The sequence below is a fragment of the Eleutherodactylus coqui genome, chromosome 9 (assembly GCF_035609145.1).
Source record: "Eleutherodactylus coqui strain aEleCoq1 chromosome 9, aEleCoq1.hap1, whole genome shotgun sequence".
Lineage (NCBI taxonomy): Eukaryota > Metazoa > Chordata > Amphibia > Anura > Eleutherodactylidae > Eleutherodactylus > Eleutherodactylus coqui.
Genome location: NC_089845.1, coordinates 175,372,967 through 175,398,230, shown reverse-complemented (window position 1 = coordinate 175,398,230; position 25,264 = coordinate 175,372,967). Strand labels below are relative to the sequence as shown.

At 49.3% G+C, this 25,264-nt stretch overlaps 1 protein-coding gene across 1 annotated transcript in view; it reads left to right on the top strand.

Annotated features, from left to right (window-relative positions):
* OC90 (otoconin 90) overlaps positions 1-25,264 on the top strand; it is a 184,495-nt gene that overhangs the window by 38,622 nt on the left and 120,609 nt on the right. Inside the window, exons 3-7 of the mRNA XM_066578803.1 lie at positions 2,944-3,018; positions 13,517-13,573; positions 15,950-16,124; positions 16,322-16,434; positions 24,658-24,786. Coding sequence (XP_066434900.1) covers positions 2,944-3,018; positions 13,517-13,573; positions 15,950-16,124; positions 16,322-16,434; positions 24,658-24,786 — 549 coding nt within the window. The remainder of the gene's footprint in view (positions 1-2,943; positions 3,019-13,516; positions 13,574-15,949; positions 16,125-16,321; positions 16,435-24,657; positions 24,787-25,264) is intronic.

Genomic DNA, 25,264 nt, shown 5'->3' with positions numbered 1-25,264 from the left:
GCATGAGGGCAGCTGAAGGCTGGGCAGGGACACTTTTGTATGCGCTGCGGACGCAGGGTCATGCGTGGGGGTTGGGCAGCATGTAACCCAGGAGAAGAGGCAGCAGTGTGTCCCGCAGGCAGTGATTGTGCTTGGTTGGAGGTAGTGTGGTGCTTAGCTAAGGTGTGCCTTGCTAATGAGGGTTTGTCCGAAGTAAAAATTGTTGGGGGTGGGGGGCGGGCACTCTTGCCGCTATTGTGGCTTAATAGTGGGACCTGGGAGCCTGAGATGCAGCCCAGCATGTAGCCCCTCACCTGCCCTATCCGTATCCTCACTGACTGACTCGCCACTAATTCTCCAACTTCCCCATGTCATAGAAACATGAAATTTGGCACGAGCATAGATTATGTCCAAAATAGGAAAAGTAAAGAGGTCCCAACTCGACTATTCAATTTTAGTGCAAAAGAACTTTGCGTCTAAATTTTATGTACGGAATCTAATTCTCTCACTTCCCGGTGTGATAGAAACATGAAATTTGGCACGAGCATTGATTATGTCATAAATATGAAAAGTTAATGGGTCGCAACTGGATTATTTAATTCTAAGCGCACAAGAATTAGCGTCCAAATTTTATGTTCGTAATCTAATTCTCTCACTTCCCGATGTCGTAGAAACATGAAATTTTACACGAGGATTGATTATGTCATAAATATGAAAAGTTATTGGGTCCCAACTGGATTATTTAATTCTAAGCGCAAAAGAATTAGGGTCCAAAATTTACGTACATAATCTAATTCTCTCACTTCCCGATGTCATATAAACTTGAAATTTGGTACGGGCATTGATCTATATATATAAAGACGAAAGCCCTCACTGACTCACTCACTGACTGACTGACTCACTGACTGACTCGCCACTAATTCTCCAACTTCCTGATGTCGTAAAAACATGAAATTTCACACAAGCATAGATTATGTCCAATATAGGAAAAGTTAATGGGTCCCAATTCGATTATTCAATTCTAGCGCAAAAGAATTAGCGTCCAAATTTTATGTACGTAATCTAATTCTCTCACTTCCCGATGTCGTAGAAACATGAAATTTGGCACGAGGATTGATTATGTCATAAATATGAAAAGTTATTGGGTCCAAACTGGATTATTTAATTCTAAGCGCAAAAGAATTAGCGTCCAAATTTTACGTACGGAATCTAATTCTCTCACTTCCCGATGTCATTTTATATAAAGGAAACGTCGCATGGTTACCTCCACGTGGTGTTTCCTGGGTAACGCAGAGAACTATGCAAAATGGTAAACATGTTTTTCCTCAGTATCTCTAAAGTAACCACGACTTCATGTGAACACCAGATAAACACCAGTACCAAATTAACTCAGGCGAAGATGGGTATATCAGCTAGGGTACTATATGCGGGTATGGAGTACAGTGATGTAGTATCATGGATTTAATCAGAATCTGTACTGAGGTCACATTGACAGTGGACAATGTCTGGGATTAGATGGTGATTAGAGATGAGCGAGCACCCAAATGCTCGGGTTCGCGTTATTCGAGTCGAGCTTTTCGTAAAATTCGAGAGCTCTACTCGAGTAATGAACCCCATTGACTACAATGGGAGACTCGAGCATTTTTGTATGTGGGACGCCGGGTCCCGAGCTTTCTTTTTATTTCCTTGGTTCATTCTCTCTCTCGACAAAAAAATTGCCAATGAAGCGCGCTGGGTAGGGGGCCAAAACAGGCACGTCACAGTGGGGAGGAGCCAAAAACTGGGGCGGGGTCGAACACGACTTGATGCTCATTTGAGTAACGAGCACCATCGAGTATGCTAATACTCGAACGAGCATCAAGCTCGGCAGAGTATGTTCGCTCATCTCTAATGGTGATGAAGATACAACAGTAGTCATGAACACATCCCTAGGCCTCCCTCACACAGGTGCTTTTTCCGTGATTAACGTGGTGTTTTCAGTGCCACGCTGATCGTGGCATAACGCTCCCATTGCTTTTAATGGAGCCTCTCAGAGGAATCTGTTCTATTTTTCGGTGTTTAGCGCACTTCATCAGTTGTGAGGTATGCTGAACCCAGCTGTCAGTTGCAGGGAGCTGCAGCCGAAAAGCAAAAGTAAAATTGCTGCACTTTGCCGAACGCCTGTGTGAGGAAGACCTAAGTTGTAGGTTGGTTGACATATAATGCCACCCACCACCCACGTACAGGTTGGAAAACTGTTTGTCCATCATGGCAATTATATTTGGGTGTCTTATGGGAGGAAGTACTACATGTCAGTTCATGTCGTGTGATTCCCTGTGAGGCAGGGCCTGCAAATGACTACAAAATGCTGCAAAGACCACCTACCTTTGTCAGCATATATACCAACCCTAACCATGTAGACAAACCTTATTGGCTATTTTCATTTATTCTTCGTACTTCTTGGACCCCAAATCTGTTTTAAAGCTCTGTGTGCCATATGTGACTTCAGAACAAGCTATCTGAAGGGCGGTCCTCTTCTTGGTCCATGCCCTCTCACCCTCCTGGTACTCCAACCCAGCTCATTGCCAATTGAAGCTCTTTGGAGTTGGGGACGCCATGTGTTTACAACGCTTCTGGAATAAGCAGCGACTGCAAGCAACGGCCTTGCTGATGTCCCTGCAAACACGCCTATCCCATGGGTGTGGCGCAAATACTGGAATGCAGAGGTGGGATTGGAACAGATGGCGGGGCAGGGAGCTGCACGCACCCCAAGAACTGAACTGCCCATTGGATGGTTTGCTTGTAATTTGCATACCATGAACAGAACTTGAAAATGGCAATTTTGGGGCCATAGAGGTACTGAGAATAAGAGAATGCAGGGTTATGTTTGCCTTAATTTCCCTCATCTGTGGTCAGGATTGGAAGACGGGGCCAAATGTGGCCGACTGACCCTTTTAAATGAAATCGCTATTTCTTATATTTCAGAGACTACAAATGCGCAGGAATCGGGAGTTCCTCCTGTGTTAGCGGAGCTTTCTGACCTCCCGTTAAGAAACATCAGTAAGTAAGCGGCTGCTGTAATCCTGCATCACTGTCGGCCGCTACCAGACAGGTTAAAGTGATTAACCAGTGAGTGATCGAATGACAAAAAACCTTGACGACGCATCACATGAATCCCGGCAGGAAGCAGTTTGACAGAAATTTCCCTGATTGCGTTAGTTTTGCAGCTTTAATATCCATGTGTTCTGTCCGGTCGGGGCGTGAGGGGCGGCGAGGACCCACCGCAGAGTATCAGCCGCGCCTGCAGCTTCGGTTACTTGCAAACTGTTCCCAGATCCTCAATCCCACTGACGGCAATCCATGAAGCCGACTATGAGTGACCATGTCGCGGCCTTACAGAGCCCCCCAAGCTGCCCGAAAATAACCCCCGTTAAGGCACACTAACTGCTGCCGGGTATTTACCACAAGCTGCATCACAGGAAGGAAACGAGGTGGATTATTACATAAAAGCCAAAGCATGAGAAGCTGCGAGGAGCTCAACACTTATCAGTCCGAGCACAAAACTCCAGCGGGGTCAATACTTTACACATTTCACTTAAAATGTTACACACCAAAAAGATTCCAGAATGCCAAATCTAGGACCCCGCAGCCGCCAGAGGAGTACAGATCGTCTCTCAGTGGTCACTGAGGCAAAAAACAATGATTCCGCTCAACACCAAAAGGACAAAAAAAGTGTCATCAGAAAACGACCTCATAGCAGTTTTTATGTTAAATATATATTTTTTTTAATTTTCTATATGAATTTTAAAGAAATCCTGCATTTATCACACCAACCAATAAGCCTGACCATATTCTGGTGTCACAGCACACCTCCTCCCCTCCCTGCACACTGACCACTTAGCCTAATAATAGTCTGAGACTTCCTGTACTGTAGAGGAAACTTCTCAGCTATCGGCTGCTGTAAAGCATATCTTTAAATGCTGTTAACTGCAGTTGAGCCAAGATGGCCACACCAATAGTCATACACAGACAATATGTGTGCCCTCATAGTCCTATACAGACAAGATGGCCTCCCACATAGTCATGTACCAACAAGATGGTGACACCCATAGTCATGTACAGACAAAATGACCATTCATAGAATGGTAGAGTTGGAAAGTACCTCCAGGGTCATCGGGTCCAACCTTCTGCTCAGTGCAAGATCACTAAATCATTCCAGACAGATATTTGTCCAGCCTTTGTTTGATCACTTCCGTTGAAGGAGAATTCCCCACCTCCTGTGGTAACCTGTTCCACTCATTGATCCCCCTCACTGTCTAATATCTAATCTGTGTCTCCTCCCTTTCAGTTTCATCCCATTGCTTCTAGTCTTTCCTTGTGCAGATGAGAATAGGGCTGATCCCTCTGCACTGTGACAGCCCTTCAGATATTTGTAGACTGCTACTAAGTCTCCTCTCAGCCTTCTCTTCTGCAAGCTAAACATTCCCAGATCCTTTACCCGTTCCTCATAGGACATGATCTGCAGACCGCTCACCATCTTGGTAACTCTTCTCTGAACTTGCTCCAGTTTATCTGTCTTTATATGTCTTGTATAAAGTGGGGTGCCCAGAACTGGACCCAGTATTCCAGATGAGGTCTGACTAAGGAAGAGTAGAGGGGGATAATGACCTCATGTGATCTAGACTCTATGCTTATCTTCATACATCCCAGAATTGTGTTTGCCTTTTTGTCTGCTGCATCACATTGTTGACTCATGTTCAGTCTGTGATCTATTAGTATACCCAAGTCTTTTTCACATGTGCTGCTGCTTAGCCCAATTCCTCCCATTCTGTATGTGCTTTCTTCATTTTTCTTGCCCAGATGTAGGACTATGCATTTCTCCATGTTAAATATCATTCTGTTAGTCGCCGCCCGCTGTGCAAGCTTTTCTAAATCTTTTTGAATACTCTCTCTCTCTCTCTCTCTTCCCTAGTGTTAGCTATCCCTCCTTGCTTTGTGTCATCGGCAAATTTGATTGGTTTCCCATCAATTTCTCCAGATCATTTATAACAATGTTGGCCAACACTGAGCCTAGGACAGAGCCTTGTGGTCCCCACTTGATACATTCTCCCACTCTTTGAGAGCGATCACTCAGCCAGTTGTGAATCCACCTAACAGTTGCCTTGTCAATCCCAGATTTGGTCATTTTTTCAATAAATATAGTATGAGATACTTTGTCAAATGCTTTACTAAGGTCAAGATATACTATATCCACTGTATTTCCCTGATCAACCCAGTCGGCGATTCTGTCATACAAGGACATTAGATTAGTCTGGCATGACGTGTTTGTTACAAACCCATGCTGGCTCTAGTTAATTACTCCATTCTCATCCAAGTACTTGCATACATGCTGTTTAATAATTTGCTCAAAGCTCTTTCCTGGTATAGAAGTCAGGCTCACAGGCCTGTAGTTTCATGGATCCACCTTCTTCCCTTTTTTTAAGATGCGGACAACATTTGCCCTTGTCCAAGTTTCCGGAACTTCTCCTGTTTTCCAGGAATTTCCAAAGATTATGGCGAGTGGTTCAGCAATTACCTCCACTGCTTCCTTTAGTATCCTAGGATGTAATTCATCTGGACCTTGAGACTTGAATTCATGTAAGTTAGCTAAGTGTTCCCTCACCATCTCTCTGCTTACAGATAACCTATTCCCCCAATAGCACAGGAAAGATCAGTTGATGTTCCATCTACTTTCAGAGAGAAAACAGATACAAAATAGGAATTTAAAAGTCCGTCTTTCTCAACTTCATTCTTCACCAATTCACTATTTTCATCTTATAAGCATCCAATAGCATCTCTGACTTTTCTTCTGCTTTTGACCCCCAATCCTTTTTTATTGCTTTTGGCCTCTCTTACAAGCCTCAATTCATTATCAGCTTCAGCTTTTCTGACACTTGCTCTGCAGTTTCTGCAGACCCCATTATATTCTTCTTTAGATATTCCCCCTCTTTCCATTTGATAAACATATTTTTCTTCCTCTTTAACATGTGTACAAGTTTTGTGTTCATCCATCCGGGTCTCTTTAAATGCTTCCCATTCTTCCCTCTTTTAGGGATTGGTAACGATTGTGCTTTGAGAATCTCATTTCACAATATTTCCCAACCTTCTTGGACATTTCTGTCCTTAAGAACATCCAACCATTGGATTCTTCCTCTCCTCTTTCTGAGTTCAGTAAAATCTGTCTTTCTGAAATCCATCCTTGAGGTCTGAGTCTTCTCAGTTTTCCTCCCCTTGTTATCCAACATCCAAGGATATCATGATCACTGCCTCCTAAGGTCCCAGCCACACTTACTTCCCCAACCATTCCCTCCCTGTTGGTAAGAATTAGGTCCAAGATAGAAGATCCCCTTATTTTCTATTCTACCTTCTGGAAGATAAAGTTGTCACAAGAGCGGATAAGAATCTGTTGGATCCATTAGTTTTACCTGAGAGATTCCCAACAAATGTCTGGATGGGTAAAATCCCCCATGATCACTATGTCGGGCTTCTTTGAGAGCTTGGCCATGTGATGTAGATAGAGTTCCTCCATATCTTCTGGTTGTCCAGGCGGCCTATAGTAAATGCCCACAATGGTGTCCTTTCTGTTGTTCTCTCCTTGTATTCTTACCCAAACAGTTTCTACAGAACTCCCAGCTCTGAAGCTTGAATCTCGGTGGAGATGAATGTTCTCCTAACATACAACACAGCACCTCCTCCCCTTTTATTAGGTCTGTTTCTTATAAATAAGTTGTATCCTTCAAGCCTTGTATCCCAATCATGTGTATCATCCCATGTTAGTTTGTGATCGGTGTCTCTTGCTCCTCTACTTTCCTTCTGAATTTTTTGTCTTTGTTCTTTTTTTTTATACTTCTAATAGCGAGGTTCTCAGATGCATGATTAGATGTATATTTTAAACCTTTCACTTCCCTTCCCATATTGTTCTAGTTTAAAGCTCTCCTAATGAGTGAAGCAAGGCGTCACCAACTATATGCTTACCTGTCTGTAAGGTGCAACCTGTCTCTAGTAAGCAGTCCATCATATAGGTTATTCACTCCAGGTTCTAGAAATCCAAATCTTTGCTGATGGCACCATTGACGTAGCCAGTTGTTCACCTCTAGAATCCTGTTCCATCTTCTTATTCCATGGCCATCCACTGGGAGGATGGGTGAGAAGACCACCTGTGATCCTAGTTCCTTCACCTTCTTTCCAAGGTCTTCAAAGTCTCTACAGATAGTTGCAAGGTCCTTTTTTGCTGTGCCATTTGTCCCTACATGTATTAGTAGGAATGGGTGGTGTTCTGGAGGACTGAAGAGTCTTGACAGCCTATCAGACACATCTTTGATTTGTGCACATGGAAGACAGCACCCCTCTCGTGAGGTGTCAGGTCTACAGAAAGTGGCCTCTGTTCCTCTCAACAGGGAATCCCCCACAACCACCACTCTGCTTTTCTTCTTTACAACAGCACTTATATTTCTCCATCCAAGATGATTCTGTGTGCTTACTACACAGTTCTTTGTCGGTAGAGACATTTCTTGCTGTACCTCTTTCTCCTCTGCTCTGTTCTTTGTGGGCAGACTCATTTCTCGTTGTACCACTTTCTCCTGCTCAGGAACCTGTACTAGCCCCCCTGTGTGAGAACCTGGCACTGGTTCCTCCTGATCCCCTGACTTCTTTGGGTCACATGCTTCTATTCCTCAGCTTCTGCAGATACGCTGGGCATTTCTTTTCCTTCAACATTTTGATGATTTTCTTCTGCTCTGTCAAGGAAATTCTCACCTTCCTTAATGAGCTTCAATGTAGCTATTCTCTCCTGAAGAGAGAGGAAATCCTAACCCTTTCCTTCCACCATAATAATGTACAGACAAGATAGCCTCCCATTGTCATGCACAGACAAGATAGCCATCCCCTCACAGACATGTACAGACAAGATGGCTGCTCCTATAGTCATGTACAGACAAGATGGCGACCCCCATAGTCGTGTACAGACAGGATGGCCTCCCACATAGTCATATGCTGACAGGAAGGCTGCCTACATAGTCATGTATAGACAGAATGGTATCCCACATAGTTATCTACAGACAAGATGGCTGTCCCCATAGTGTACAAAAAAGATGGCTGCCCCCATAGTAATGTACAGGCAAGATGGCCTCCCCCATAGTCATGTACAGACAAGATGGCGACCCCCATAGTCATGTACAGACAGGATGGCGTCCCATATAGTTATGTACACACAAGATGGCTGTCCCCATAGTCATGTACACGCAAGATGGCTGTCCCCATAGTCATGTACAGGCAAGATGGCTGCCCCCATAGTAATGTACAGACAAGATGGCCTCCCCCGTAGTAACATACAGACGAGATGTCTTCCCATAGTCATGCACAGACAAGATAGCCACCCCCTCACACTCATGTACAGACAAGATCGCCTCCCACATAGTCATGTACCAACAAGATGGCGACCCCCATAGTCATGTACAGACAGGATGGCCGCCCCCATAGTCATGTACAGTAAGGATGGCCTTCCCAATAGTCATGTACAGACAGGATGGCATCCCACATAGTTATGTACAAACAAGATGGCTGCCCCCATAGTAATGTACTGACAAGATGGCCTTCCCAATAGTAATGTACAGACAATGTGGCCTCCCATAGCCATGCACAGAGAAGATAGCCATCCTTCACAGTTTTGTACAGACATGATGGCCTCCCACATAGTCATGTACTGACAAGATGGCTGCCCCCATAGTCATGTACTGACAAGATGGCTGCCCCCATAGTCATGTACCAACAAGATAGCTCCCCATAATCATGTACAGACAAGGTGGCCTCCCCCATAGTCATGTACAGAGAAGTTGGCCTCCCCCATAGCCATGTACAGACAAGATGGCCTCCCCCGTAGTCATATACAGACAAGGTGGCCTCCCCCGTAGTCATATACAGACAAGGTGGCCTCCCCCGTAGTCATATACAGACAAGGTGGCCTCCCCCGTAGTCATATACAGACAAGGTGGCCTCCCCCGTAGTCATATACAGACAAGGTGGCCTCCCCCGTAGTCATATACAGACAAGGTGGCCTCCCCCGTAGTCATATACAGACAAGGTGGCCTCCCCTGTAGTCATGTACAGACAAGGTGGCCTCCCCTGTAGTCATGTACAGACAAGGTGGCCTCCCCCATAGTCATGTACAGACAAGGTGGCCTCCCCTGTAGTCATGTACAGACAAGGTGGCCTCCCCCATAGTCATGTACAGACAGGATGGCCTCCGTCATAGTCATATGCAGACAGGAAGGCTGCCTCCATAGTCATGTACAGACAGAATGGTATCCCACATAGTTATCTACAAACAAAATGGCTGTCCCCATAGTCAAGTACCAAAAAGATGGCTGCCACCATAGTTATGTACAGGCAAGATGGCCTCCCCCACAGTCATGTGCAGACAAGATGATCTCCCATAGTCATGCACAGACAAGATAGCTGCCCCCTCTCAGTCATGTACAGACAAGATGGCGACCCCCATAGTCATGTACAGACAGAATGCCTCCACATAGTTCTGTACACACAAGATGGCTATCCCCATAGTCACGTACAGACAAGATGGCCTCCCCGTAGTAACATACAGACAAGATGTCTTCCCATAGTCATGCACAGACAAGATAGCCATCCCCTCACAGTCATGTACAGACAAGATGGTGACCCCCATAGTCATGTACAGATAGGATGGCCTCCCACATAGTCATGTACAGACAGGATAGTATCCCACATAACCATGTGCTAACAGGATGGCTACCTCCATAGTCATGTACAGCCAGAATGGCCTTCCCATTAGTCATGTACAGACAGGATAGCATCCCACATAGTTATGTACAAACAAGATGGCTGTCCCCATAGTCATGTACCGACAAGATGGCTTCCCCAATAGTAATGTACAGACAAGGTGGCCTCCCATAGTCATGCACAGAGAAGATAGCCGTCCCTCACAGTCTTGTACAGACAAGATGGCCTCCTACATAGTCGGGTACTGACAAGATAGCTGCCCACATAGTCATGTACCAACAAGATAGCTGCCCCAATAGTTATGTACCGACAAGGTGGCCTACCCCATAGTCATGTACAGACAATGTGGCTTCCCCCATAGCCATGTACAGACAAGGTGGCCTCCCCTGTAGTCATGTACAGACAAGGTGGCCTCCCATGTAGTAGTCATTGACAGACAAGGTGGCCTCCCATGTAGTAGTCATTGACAGACAAGGTGGCCTCCCCCGTAGTCATGTACAGACAGAATGGCCACCCCCGTAGCCATGTACAGACAGAATAGCCTCCCCCATAGTCATGTACACACAGGATGGCATCCCACATAGTTATGTACAGACAAGTTGGTTGCCCCCATAGCCATGTACAGTCAAGATGGCTGACCCCATAGTCATGTACCGACAAAATGGCGACCCGCATAGTCATATACAGACAGGAATGCTGCCCCCATAGTCATGAACAGACAGGATGGCCTCCCCAATAGTAATGTACAGACAAGATGGCTACCCCCATAGTCATGTACAGACAAGATGGCTTCCCCCATAGTAATGTACAGACAAGATCGCCTCCCATAGTAATGAGCAGACAAGATCGCTGCCTCCATAGTCATGTACAGACAAAATGGCATCCAATAGTCATGCACAGGCAAGAAAGCCATCCCCTCACAGTCTTGTACAGACAAGATGGCCTCCTACATAGTCGGGTACTGACAAGATAGCTGCCCACATAGTCATGTACCAACAAGATAGCTGCCCCAATAGTCATGTACCGACAAGGTGGCCTCCCCCATAGTCATGTACAGACAATGTGGCTTCCCTCATAGCCATGTACAGACAAGGTGGCCTCCCCCGTAGTCATGTACAGACAAGGTGGCCTCCCATGTAGTAGTCATTGACAGACAAGGTGGCCACCCCGTAGTCATGTACAGACAGAATGGCCACCCCCATAGTCATGTACAGACAGAATAGCCTCCCCCATAGTCATGTACACACAGGATGGCATCCTACATAGTTATGTACAGACAAGATGGTTGCCCCCATAGCCATGTACAGACAAGATGGCTGACCCCATAGTCATGTACAGACAGGATGGCCTCCCACATAGTCATATGCATACAGGAATGCTGCCCCCATAGTCATGTACAGACAGGATGGCCTCCCCAATAGTTATGTACAGACAAGATGGCTAGCCCCATAGTCATGTACAGACAAGATCACCTCCCATAGTAATGAGCAGACAAGATAGCTGTCCCCTCATAGTCTTGTACAGACAAGATCGCTGCCTCCATAGTTATGTACAGACAAAATGGCATCCAATAGTCATGCACAGGCAAGAAAGCCATCCCCTCACAGTCTTGTACCGACAAGATGGCTGCCCCCAAAGTTATGTACAGACAAGATGGCTGCCTCATATTCATGTACAGACAAGGTGGCCTCCCCCATAGCCATGTACAGACAAGGTGGCCTCCCCCATAGCCATGTACAGACAAGGTGGCCTCCCCCGTAGTCATGTACAGACAAGGCGGCCTCCCCCATAGCCATGTACAGACAAGGTGGCCTCCCCCGTAGTCATGTACAGACAAGGTGGCCTCCCCCATGATCATGTACAGACAAGATGGCCTCCCTCAGTCATATGCAGACAGAATGGCCTCCCCAATAGTCATGTACAGACAGGATGGTTGACCCCATAGTAATGTAAAGACAAGATGGCCTCCCATAGTCATTCAAAGACAAAATAGCCGTCCCCTCTCAGTCTTGTACAGAGAAGATGGCCTCCCACATTGTCATGTACAGAGAAGATGGCTGTCCCCATAGTCATGTACAGGGAAGATGACATCCCACATAGTCCTATACAGACAAGATGGCCTCCCATAGTAATGCACAGACAAGATAGCCCTCCCCTCACAGTCATGTACAGACAAGATGGCTGTCTCCATAGTAATTTAAAGACAAGATGGCCTCCCATAGTCATGCGCAGACAAGATAGCCGTCCCCTCTCAGTCTTGTACAGAGAAGATGGCCTCCCACATAGTCATGTACTGACAAAATGGCTGCCCCCATAGTCATGTACAGACAAGATGGCTGACCCCATAGTAATGTAAAGACAAGATGGCCTCCCATAGTCATGCGCAGACAAGATAGCCGTCCCCTCTTAGTCTTGTACAGAGAAGATGGCCTCCCACATAGTCATGTACCGACAAGATGGCTGCCCCCATAGTCATGTACAGAGAAGATGGCTGTCCCCATAGTCATGTACAGACAAGATGGCTGCCTCCATAGTCATGTACAGACAGGATGGCCGCCCTTATAGTCATATACAGACAGGATGGCCGCCCCCATAGTCATGTACAGACAGGATGGCCTCCCCCATAGTCATGTGCAGACAAGATGGCTGCCTCCATAGTCATGTACAGACAGGATGGCCGCCCTTATAGTCATATACAGACAAGATAGCCGTCCCCTCTCAGTCTTGTACAGAGAAGATGGCCTCCCACATAGTCATGTACCGACAAGATGGCTGCCCCCATAGTCATGTACAGAGAAGATGGCTGTCCCCATAGTCATGTACAGACAGGATGGCCGCCACCATAGTCATGTACAGACAGGATGGCTGCCCCCATAGTCATGTACAGGCAGGATGGCCACCCCCATAGTCATGTACAGGCAGGATGGCCGCCCCCATAGTCATGTACAGGCAGGATGGCCTCCCCCATAGTCATGTACAGACAGGATGGCTGCCCCCATAGTCATGTACAGACAGGATGGCCGCCCCCATAGTCATGTACAGGCAGGATGGCCTCCCCCATAGTCATGTACAGACAGGATGGCCGCCCCCATAGTCATGTACAGGCAGGATGGCCGCCCCCATAGTCATGTACAGACAGGATGGCCGCCCCCATAGTCATGTACAGACAGGATGGCCGCCCACATAGTCATATACAGACAAGATGGCCTCCCATAGTAATGCACAGACAAGATAGCCCTCCCCTCACAGTCATGTACAGACAAGATGGCTGCCCCATAGTAATGTACAGACAGGATGGCATCCCACATAGTCATGTACAGACAAGATGCCCACCCCCCATTATATACATGTACAGGCATGTTGGCCTCCCCCACAGTCATGTACAGGCCTCCCCCATAGTCATGTACAGGCAAGATGCCCAACCCCCCCCCCCCCCCCCCCATGGTCATGTACAGGCAAGATGCCCCCGCCCCCCTAGTCGTGTACAGGCAAGATGCCCCCCCCATCATATACATGTATAGGCAAGATGCCCCCCCCTTTAGTCATGTGCAGGCAATCTGCCCCCCCCCCCATGGTCATGTACAGGCAAGATGCCCCCCCCCCCCCCTAGTCGTGTACAGGCAAGCTGGCTTCCCCATAGTCATGCACAGACAAGATATCCATCCCCTCCCAGTCTTGTACAGACAAGATGGCCGCCCCGTAGTCATGTTCATGACTGTTTACAGAAGAAATGTTGTCCTCATGGGTTTTGTTTGATTTCTTCCAGATAACTTCACATTCAATGGCGTCTTTAAAAATATTGAAAGTGTCACATCGTTCCTCGGTGAGTTCCAGCCAGAAGCAGTTAGAGTGGAGAAAACTATTGAAGTCGTTGTTTGTCTACTTTGTGTTTGTGAAGTCTATGTGGCCATAATGCGTTAACCTGTTAGTGACCAGCCTGCGCTGGGAACTCCATTATGGGAGCGGGAAATGGAATCCCCTGGATGAATGGACACATCCCATAAGGGAACCAACGGACGCCACTGACCATTATAGGGACTGCTGGGCTCCCGCGTTTATCCATGAAATGCCACGTCTGCGCTGGAGGCTCTGCAGGTAGCCTCCGACACACCAGTCAATAGGGCCCTAATGGCAAAGGGATTGCCTTTGTTTTTGACATTATCTCTTTCCCAGACTAGTTTGGGTTCTGCTTTGCCAGCGCTGCATGAGGAGTCGTGTTCTGCGGGATAATCTGACGTTTCCATTGGTACCATTTTGGGGTACAGATGACTTTTTGATTGCTTTTTATTCCACTCTTTGAGCATCCCCTGGGAGGCTGTGCTGCAGCGTACAACCGTCTCCTCTATCAGCCGCAGCTCAGGAAGATTACTGTCCTCCCTGGATTGGAAGATCTGAGGGTGGTCCAGCAGTGTATCATCTCGGATGCCAAGATTGGTAAAGAGCTTGACAACAGACTGGCAAAGACAAGCAGCGCATCCGGCAGACCATGCAAAAGAGCAACAAACCCCTGAAGATCAGAGCGTCTGGAGCCGTCATACTGACCAGCCTTATATATGGCTCCGAGTCACGAGTCCCTACAGCAACGACTCCTCGGGCACCTCCCTCATTCTCAACATTCATCGGTACGACTTCAGTGCCAACATTGGCGTCCTCAGCAGCACTGAAGTCATGCCGTGGAGGGTGCCGTCACGTCTGGCAGGATACTTCCAGGAAGGAGAATCACCATCAACCCAACAACACTGTGTGGTGAGCTCAGAACTGGTCTCCGAAGAAGAGGTGTAAGAAGAGGGGCACCAAACAAGAGGTCCACTCCAAGCTCCACCCCCTTTACCTACCTCACTGCCTTCGTCAGGTTGCTTACTAGTATGAGAGGAGACTGAGACAGAACCAGCGCAGCACCAAACCTGAGATCGCTGTGGCCGGATCTGCCAATCCCCAAGTGGACACACCAGCGAGCCTGCAGAGGGCGTGGGTGGACCCTTACGCAAATCTTCTTTCGTAAAGCCGTACATTTCATATTTTGGGTACCAGGAAGGAGCGGTCCTGACCTACTCTCGTACGTTGGCCCCAGCGTTGGCTCTTTACTTCTGGAAATGATGTCAAAACCAAATTTATAGAACTTTTTATTGTTTATTATCTTTAAAAGAAAAAATGCCCCTTTGCATCGCCGCGTCCCGAGGGCCAGCAGAGCTTTGTGGGAGGAGCTATCGTTTTATTGGTTCCACTTTGGGCGACATGTGACTTTCAGTTCACATTTTTGGGAGACAGATGGATTTTCTGCCCTTTTTCTCCATTGTTCACCCTCAGAGGAGGAGCCTCCTACTATTCTCACGTCGACGCAAAATATATATTTTTTTCCATTTGTCGGGATACAAGGTATTTTTTACCTTTTTTTTGGCTAAACTTTATTTAACTTTTTTTTCTCGTTTTTGCTCCCTCAAGGGGACAGGAAGAGGTGGTCATTTGATTGTTAGCATGCAGTGGACTGGACCAATGATCGCAGCCTATTAGACCTTGCCAGAGGCTGGATAGATTGGGATACATGGCAGTCACAAAGGCCTTTGTCAGGCTTCCAGCTTTTATGTGGACCCATCGGTGCCTCCTGATTGTACTGTGGGGTGCCAATGGCTGACGGGGAAGCTCCCTGCCAACTAATTTGCTGCGGCATGTAGGGGGTTAAATAGTTTGGGGTTTCAGGGTTCTCTGCTCTGAGCTGCGGCCGGCACACCCGTTAAACCTGCAGCGCTAGAAGAAGGCGTATGTGAACATTTAAAGCCCATTAGTGACCACCGTAAAATGGTGTATTGGCGGTCACAGGCTTCCGTGCCGTGATGCGTGGATCCTCTCAATAGCTTCACAATGGCTTTGTTGTGCTGAGAGAAGAAGAGCTTCTTAATGGCTTCAGCTATAACACTCCACATAAACGTTGCCACATCTGTAGGCATATATCGAATGTTTCCCTCCATGGTGACTTAAATGGGTTGTCTAGGATCAGAAAAACATGGCCGCCTATCCATAGGATGTGTGCGGTATTGCAGCTCAGCCCTACTCACTTCCATGGATCTGCAATACCTGACACAACCCAAGGACAGGAGTGGCGCTGTTTCTGGAAGGAAGCAGCCATGTTTTTGACCCCACAGTGGGATTGTCCAGCAGTGACCCTTCCTTCACGCCTCTCCATTCTCCTTCACCCCAACAGATTGCCTGGGCTCCCATTTCACCTGGTTACAAGTCATATTTACCAACTTCCCGGCGCTACTTAATTTTGTGAGTAAATTAAAATGTGTAACTGGCCTGTGCCCCAAAGACCTGGAAGACTACGGCTGCGCCTGCAGATATGAGCTGGAGGGCCTCCCTGTAGATGCAGCTGATAGGTAAGGCTCTAGGACAGTCATGTCACCCACAGCGCCACACCTCTCCACAGGTTGTGTCAGGTATTACAGCTGTGCTCCAGTACAATGCATGAGGCCAAGCTGCAATACCACACGTGGGCTGTGGACAGGGGTGGCGCTGTTTGTCTCAGCATGTTCACCTCATACAATTGCTGGATTACCCTGTTCTTGTGTTTCAGCTGTTGCTTTCAGCATCGGAAGTGTTATGAAGAAGCTTTGGAGATGGATTGCAGTTGGGACCCAAATAAGATCATTGGAGATGTCAGCTGCCTGACGAAGAACCTAACATGCGGTGAGATGTCAGGGGCTCCTAGAAACGTTCTCTGTTGCATATGGGATGCATTTTTGGATCTGGACCCAACACAGCCATAGAACTAGCAAGTATTACCTCTGCCTGTCCTTCAGTGGAGCCACCGGGTGCCAATGTGCAGTGCAAACCAGGGGGTTTCTTGCATTCTCATTTCCATTGATGGCTGATTGGAGTCCAGCTACAGTGATAGGAAAAATGCAAACATTAAAGGGGTTGTCTAGTTGTAAAGTATTGGTGAGCTATCTGTAAAATAGGCCATCAATAATAGCTCATTGGGGGTCTGCCGCCCAGGACACCCACCAATCAGCTATTTGTTGAATTCTCAAGCAAGCAGACAGCTCCATTCCTACTGCAGTGTCCAGTGGATTTATAGGCAATGTCCCCATTGAAGTGAATGGCCTGTAATACCAAGTCTGGCCACTGCAATGGGAACAGAACTGTCTGCTTCCTGCCAAAATCAGTTCCATGCTTGAGAACACTGGTCCAGTGAACAGCTGCTCAAAGGGGTCCCAGATGGCAACCCCCCACTGACTTACTATTGTGGCCTCTCCTAAGGGTAGGTCATCAATAGCTTACAACTGGATATCCCCTTCATAGTTATGTGTTATTGAGTCAGACTGATATGTAACATGCATTTAAAAGGGTTGTTCCAAAACATGACCTTTCTGAAGGATAGGAGATAAGTCAGATCAGTGAACGAGAAGAGGGGTTTCGTGTACCCCTGTATGAAGGGTGAACGGTTGAGTCAGAGGGCTCCATTTATTTTTTGGGACTACTCTTGAGAAGTGAGTACAGCACTTAGCGATCTCCAGCCGTCCCTTAGAGATGACTGAAGCCGCACCGCTTACACTCAACCACCGCTCAGTTCATAGGAGGGGACCCGGACGGCCCATTCTTGTGATTGTCTGAGTACTCAGACCCCCCACTTATCTCCTATCCTGTGAATGGGCGAGGAGTTCATATCTTGGGTGACCCCTTTAATGCGGGACTTCATCAGAAGTATTTGGGCCCCATGTTGGGAACTGGTCAGTGCTTCTCGAGTATCAGTTTATTACCGTCTTGCACCCCGTTACACCAGAGGGACGTTGCTAGGCAACTGCGGATGGTGAAACGCCCGACTACAATGTGACCGCCCATCATGAGAGAAGACCAAGTCTAACTGGAGCCTAGACATTTATGGAGATAGTCGGCACCATGTTGGGAGACAGGCTTGCCCATCGCTGGCTACAAGATAGATCCCTCTTGTAGCTCCCATGCTGCGAGTAATGAGGGAGTCATTGACCACCGGTGCGTCCCTCATCTCCTGACAGCAGTAACAATCGTATTGTCCTACCCGATGCATTAAGGGTCTTGTCTCGTGGGGCCCCAGTAGGGCGTAATACAGGGAGTCCCCCCTTGAGACCCACTTCTATGACCCATTTTGGAGTATCGCTCTACATAAACAGCTCTCCTTCTTGTGGACTCCATTTATATGCCTGACTAGTCACAGCTTCCTCTAGCAAAATCTGCTGCAGCAATCAGCTGACCACCCAGGCAAAATCTGTGGTGAGACGACCCCTAACTGTAAGAAGGGGTCTTACTACTGCAGAGAGCCTTTAGGGGCCCGAGGGCTGCTAGATAACCCAACGCCAGCGTGTCCTGGGTGAAAAAACTCAATAGAAAAGTGGCGTCACAGATGACAAAAGTTTGCATCGCTGATGTCCTTTTGCTCATCTCTTACCTACTGAATAGCCAATGAGATGGGAGACATCAGCGGCGACATGAGCGGCTTTGGTCAGTTGTATGGTGGCACGATGGCCGCCCCCATAGCCATGAACAGACAAGATGGCTGCCTCCATAGTCATGTACCGACAAGATGGCTGCCTCCATAGTCATGTACAGACAAGATGGCTGCCTCCATAGTCATGTACCGACAAGATGGCTGCCTCCATAGTCATGTACCGACAAGATGGCTGCCCCCATACTCATGTACCGACAAGATGGCTGCCTCCATAGTCATGTACCGACAACATGGCTGCCTCCATAGTCATGTACCGACAAGATGGCTGCCTCCATAGTCATGTACCGACAAGATGGCTGCCCCCATAGCCATGTACAGACAAGATGGCCGCCCCCATAGTCATGTACAGACAAGATAGCTGCCCCCATAGTCATGTACCGACAAGATGGCTGCCCCCATAGTCATGTACCGACAAGATGGTTGCCCCTATAGTCATGTACAGACAAGATAGCTGTCCACTCATAGTCATGTACAGACAAGATAGCTGCCCCCATAGTCATGTACCGACAAGATGGCCGCCCCCTATAGCCATGTACAGATAAGATGGCCGCCCCCTATAGCCATGTACAGATAAGATGGCCGCCCCCTATAGTCATGTACAGACAAGATAGCTGCCCCCTATAGCCATGTATGGTCGAGATGGCCGCCCCCTATAGCCATGTACAGATAAGATGGCCGCCCCCTATAGCCACGTACAAACAAGATGGCCGCCCCCATAGCCATATACAGACAAGATGGCCGGCCCCTGTAGCCATGTACAGATAAGATGGCCGCCCTCATAACCATGTACAGACAAGATGGCCACCCCCATAGCCATGTACAGACAAGATGGCCACCCCCATAGCCATGTACAGACAAGATGGCCGCCCCTATAGCCATGTACAGACAAGATGGCCGCCCTCATAACCATGTACAGACAAGATGGCCACCCCCATAGCCATGTACAGACAAGATGGCCGCCCCTATAGTCATGTACAGACAAGATGGCTGCCCCTATAGTCATGTACAGACAAGATGGCTGCCCCTATAGTCATGTACAGACAAGATAGCTGCCCCCTATAGCCATGTATGGTCGAGATGGCCGCCCCCTATAGCCATGTACAGATAAGATGGCCGCCCCCTATAGCCACGTACAAACAAGATGGCCGCCCCCATAGCCATATACAGACAAGATGGCCGGCCCCTGTAGCCATGTACAGATAAGATGGCCGCCCTCATAACCATGTACAGACAAGATGGCCACCCCCATAGCCATGTACAGACAAGATGGCCGCCCCTATAGCCATGTACAGACAAGATGGCCACCTCCATAGTCATGTACAGACAAGATGGCCACCCCCATAGCCATGTACAGACAAGATGGCCGCCCCTATAGCCATGTACAGACAAGATGGCCACCTCTATAGTCATGTACCGACAAGATGGCCGCCCCCATAGCCATGTACAGACAAGATGGCCGCCCCCATAGCCATGTACAGACAAGATGGCCGCCCCCATAGCCATGTACAGACAAGATGGCCGCCCCCTATAGCCATGTACAGACAAGATGGCCGCCCCCTATAGCCATGTACAGACAAGATGGCCGCCCCCTATCGCCATGTACAGACAAGATGGCCGCCCCCTATAGCCATGTACAGACAAGATGGCCGCCCCCTATCGCCATGTACAGACAAGATGGCCACCTTCATAGTCAGGTACAGACAAGATGGCCGCCCCCATAGCCATGTACAGACAAGATGGCCGCCCCCATAGCCATGTACAGACAATATGGCCGCCCCCTATAGCCATGCACTGACAAGATGGCCGCCCCCTATAGCCATGTACAGACAAGATGGCCGCCCCCTATCGCCATGTACAGACAAGATGGCCGCCCCCTATAGCCATGTACAGACAAGATGGCCGCCCCCTATCGCCATGTACAGACAAGATGGCCACCTTCATAGTCAGGTACAGACAAGATGGCCGCCCCCATAGCCATGTACAGACAAGATGGCCACCCCCATAGCCATGTACAGACAAGATGGCCGCCCCCTATAGCCATGTACAGACAAGATGGCCGCCCCCTATAGCCATGTACAGACAAGATGGCCACCTCCATAGTCAGGTACAGACAAGATGGCCGCCCCCATAGCCATGTACAGATAAGATGGCCGCCCCCTATAGCCATGTACAGATAAGATGGCCGCCCCCTATAGTCATGTACAGACAAGATAGCTGCCCCCTATAGCCATGTATGGTCGAGATGGCCGCCCCCTATAGCCATGTACAGATAAGATGGCCGCCCCCTATAGCCACGTACAAACAAGATGGCCGCCCCCATAGCCATATACAGACAAGATGGCCGGCCCCTGTAGCCATGTACAGATAAGATGGCCGCCCTCATAACCATGTACAGACAAGATGGCCACCCCCATAGCCATGTACAGACAAGATGGCCACCCCCATAGCCATGTACAGACAAGATGGCCGCCCCTATAGCCATGTACAGACAAGATGGCCAGCCCCATAGCCATGTACAGACAAGATGGCCGCCCCTATAGTCATGTACAGACAAGATGGCTGCCCCTATAGTCATGTACAGACAAGATGGCTGCCCCTATAGTCATGTACAGACAAGATAGCTGCCCCCTATAGCCATGTATGGTCGAGATGGCCGCCCCCTATAGCCATGTACAGATAAGATGGCCGCCCCCTATAGCCACGTACAAACAAGATGGCCGCCCCCATAGCCATATACAGACAAGATGGCCGGCCCCTGTAGCCATGTACAGATAAGATGGCCGCCCTCATAACCATGTACAGACAAGATGGCCACCCCCATAGCCATGTACAGACAAGATGGCCGCCCCTATAGCCATGTACAGACAAGATGGCCACCTCCATAGTCATGTACAGACAAGATGGCCACCCCCATAGCCATGTACAGACAAGATGGCCGCCCCTATAGCCATGTACAGACAAGATGGCCACCTCTATAGTCATGTACCGACAAGATGGCCGCCCCCATAGCCATGTACAGACAAGATGGCCGCCCCCATAGCCATGTACAGACAAGATGGCCGCCCCCATAGCCATGTACAGACAAGATGGCCGCCCCCTATAGCCATGTACAGACAAGATGGCCGCCCCCTATAGCCATGTACAGACAAGATGGCCGCCCCCTATCGCCATGTACAGACAAGATGGCCGCCCCCTATAGCCATGTACAGACAAGATGGCCGCCCCCTATCGCCATGTACAGACAAGATGGCCACCTTCATAGTCAGGTACAGACAAGATGGCCGCCCCCATAGCCATGTACAGACAAGATGGCCGCCCCCATAGCCATGTACAGACAATATGGCCGCCCCCTATAGCCATGCACTGACAAGATGGCCGCCCCCTATAGCCATGTACAGACAAGATGGCCGCCCCCTATCGCCATGTACAGACAAGATGGCCGCCCCCTATAGCCATGTACAGACAAGATGGCCGCCCCCTATCGCCATGTACAGACAAGATGGCCACCTTCATAGTCAGGTACAGACAAGATGGCCGCCCCCATAGCCATGTACAGACAAGATGGCCACCCCCATAGCCATGTACAGACAAGATGGCCGCCCCCTATAGCCATGTACAGACAAGATGGCCGCCCCCTATAGCCATGTACAGACAAGATGGCCACCTCCATAGTCAGGTACAGACAAGATGGCCGCCCCCATAGCCATGTACAGATAAGATGGCCGCCCCCTATAGCCATGTACAGATAAGATGGCCGCCCCCTATAGTCATGTACAGACAAGATGGCTGCCCCTATAGTCATGTACAGACAAGATGGCTGCCCCTATAGTCATGTACAGACAAGATAGCTGCCCCCTATAGCCATGTATGGTCGAGATGGCCGCCCCCTATAGCCATGTACAGATAAGATGGCCGCCCCCTATAGCCATGTACAAACAAGATGGCCGCCCCCATAGCCATATACAGACAAGATGGCCGGCCCCTGTAGCCATGTACAGATAAGATGGCCGCCCTCATAACCATGTACAGACAAGATGGCCACCCCCATAGCCATGTACAGACAAGATGGCCGCCCCTATAGCCATGTACAGACAAGATGGCCACCTCCATAGTCATGTACAGACAAGATGGCCACCCCCATAGCCATGTACAGACAAGATGGCCGCCCCTATAGCCATGTACAGACAAGATGGCCACCTCTATAGTCATGTACCGACAAGATGGCCGCCCCCATAGCCATGTACAGACAAGATGGCCGCCCCCATAGCCATGTACAGACAAGATGGCCGCCCCCATAGCCATGTACAGACAAGATGGCCGCCCCCATAGCCATGTACAGACAAGATGGCTGCCTCCATAGTCAGGTACAGACAAGATGGCCACCACCATAGCCATGTACAGACAAGATGGCCGCCCCCATAGCCATGTACAGACAAGATGGCCGCCCCCATAGCCATGTACAGACAAGATGGCCGCCCCCTATAGCCATGTACAGACAAGATGGCCGCCCCCTATAGCCATGTACAGACAAGATGGCCGCCCCCTATAGCCATGTACAGACAAGGTGGCCGCCCCCTATCGCCATGTACAGACAAGATGGCCACCTTCATAGTCAGGTACAGACAAGATGGCCGCCCCCATAGCCATGTACAGACAAGATGGCCGCCCCCATAGCCATGTACAGACAATATGGCCGCCCCCTATAGCCATGCACTGACAAGATGGCCGCCCCCTATAGCCATGTACAGACAAGATGGCCGCCCCCTATCGCCATGTACAGACAAGATGGCCGCCCCCTATAGCCATGAACAGACAAGATGGCCGCCCCCTATCGCCATGTACAGACAAGATGGCCACCTTCATAGTCAGGTACAGACAAGATGACCGCCCCATAGCCATGTACAGACAAGATGGCCACCCCCATAGCCATGTACAGACAAGATGGCCGCCCCCTATAGCCATGTACAGACAAGATGGCCGCCCCCTATAGCCATGTACAGACAAGATGGCCACCTCCATAGTCAGGTACAGACAAGATGGCCGCCCCCATAGCCATGTACAGACAAGATGGCCGCCCCCATAGCCATGTACAGACAAGATGGCCGCCCCCTATAGCCATGTACAGACAAGATGGCCGCCCCCTATAGCCATGTACAGACAAGATGGCTGCCTCCATAGTCAGGTACAGACAAGATGGCCGCCCCCATAGCCATGTACAGACAAGATGGCTGCCCCCATAGCCATGTACAGAGAAGATGGCCACCCCCATAGCCATGTACAGACAAGATGGCCGCCCCCATAGCCATGTACAGACAAGATGGCCGCCCCCTATAGCCATGTACAGACAAGATGGCCACCTCCATAGTCAGGTACAGACAAGATGGCCGCCCCCATAGCCATGTACAGACAAGATGGCCGCCCCCATAGCCATGTACAGACAAGATGGCCGCCCCCTATAGCCATGTACAGACAAGATGGCCGCCCCCTATAGCCATGTACAGACAAGATGGCTGCCCCCATAGCCAGGTACAGACAAGATGGCCGCCCCCATAGCCATGTACAGACAAGATGGCCGCCCCCATAGCCATGTACAGACAAGATGGCCACCCCCATAGCCATGTACAGACAAGATGGCCGCCCCCATAGCCATGTACAGACAAGATGGCCGCCCCCATAGCCATGTACAGACAAGATGGCCACCCCCATAGCCATGTACAGACAAGATGGCTGCCCCCTATAGCCATGTACAGACAAGATGGCTGCCTTCATAGTCATGTACCGACAAGATGGCCGCCCCCATAGTCATGTACAGACAAGATGGCCGCCCCCTATAGCCATGTACAGACAAGATGGCCGCCCCCTATCGCCATGTACAGACAAGATGGCCGCCCCCTATAGCCATGTACAGACAAGATGGCCGCCCCTATAGCCATGTACAGACAAGATGGCCACCTCTATAGTCATGTACCGACAAGATGGCCGCCCCTATAGTCATGTACAGACAAGATGGCTGCCCCTATAGTCATGTACAGGCAAAAGAATAAAAATTCTGCAATCAGAAAATCAAAACAGATTACAAAAATGGAAACGGCTCCTCCGTCTGGTTGTCGCTGATATTAGATGTCGCTGACGCTTCCCCTCAAGTGGCTTCCGGTGTTCTTCTTAGTCCTGATGAAACCCCTCTTAGTTTAGATGTCCAGTAACGGGATCCCTGCTCCCTTTGGGTGTCAGACGGGCGGCGGTGTTATGTAACGACTGTACAAGACAGAAGAATGAGCTGAAATCCAAGTGAACAGAATCGGCTTTTGTAAGCTGCTGTGAGGGTCACGGGAGGGGACGCCGGGGGTCCGTGTGCATTGTACATGTCATTATCATGGTGGGAAGCCGATCTATAAATGGGGTCTTGTGTTTGTCTCGCCCCCCAGAGTCTGGCAGCGATTGTGAGAAACTGCTCTGTGACTGCGACAAAGCCGCCATTGAGTGTTTTGTGAACACGCACATTAACTCTTCGGTGAAAGGGATGGATATCGCTCTGTGCCCGACTCTCGTTACAGGTACCAATTATACCATCCAGGCCTCTGGCGCCCTCTCAGGAGGGTCTCATTATTGCAAATCCTTTAGCTAAAAATGCAGGGTTGTTCCCCGTGACCCCAGATGTGAGACCCCAAAACTCCATTTAATGACTCTCAGGTACAGAAACTCCAAAGGTTTTATGGCTCAACATGAGAACTGTTCTCCCCTCGGAGGGGTCAGTGTGGCCTCCTTTGTCCCCCTCGGAGGGGTCAGTGTGGCCTCCTTTGTTCCCCTTGAAGGTGTCAGTGTGGCCCTCTTTGTCCCCCTCGGAGGGGTCAGTGTGGCCTCCTTTGTCCCCCTCGGAGGGGTCAGTGTGGCCTCCTTTGTCCCCCTTGGAGGGGTCAGTGTGGCCTCCTTTGTCCCCCCTCGGAGGGGTCAGTGTGGCCTCCTTTGTCCCCCTCGGAGGGGTCAGTGTGGCCTCCTTTGTCTCCCTCGGAGGGGTCAGTGTGGCCTCCTTTG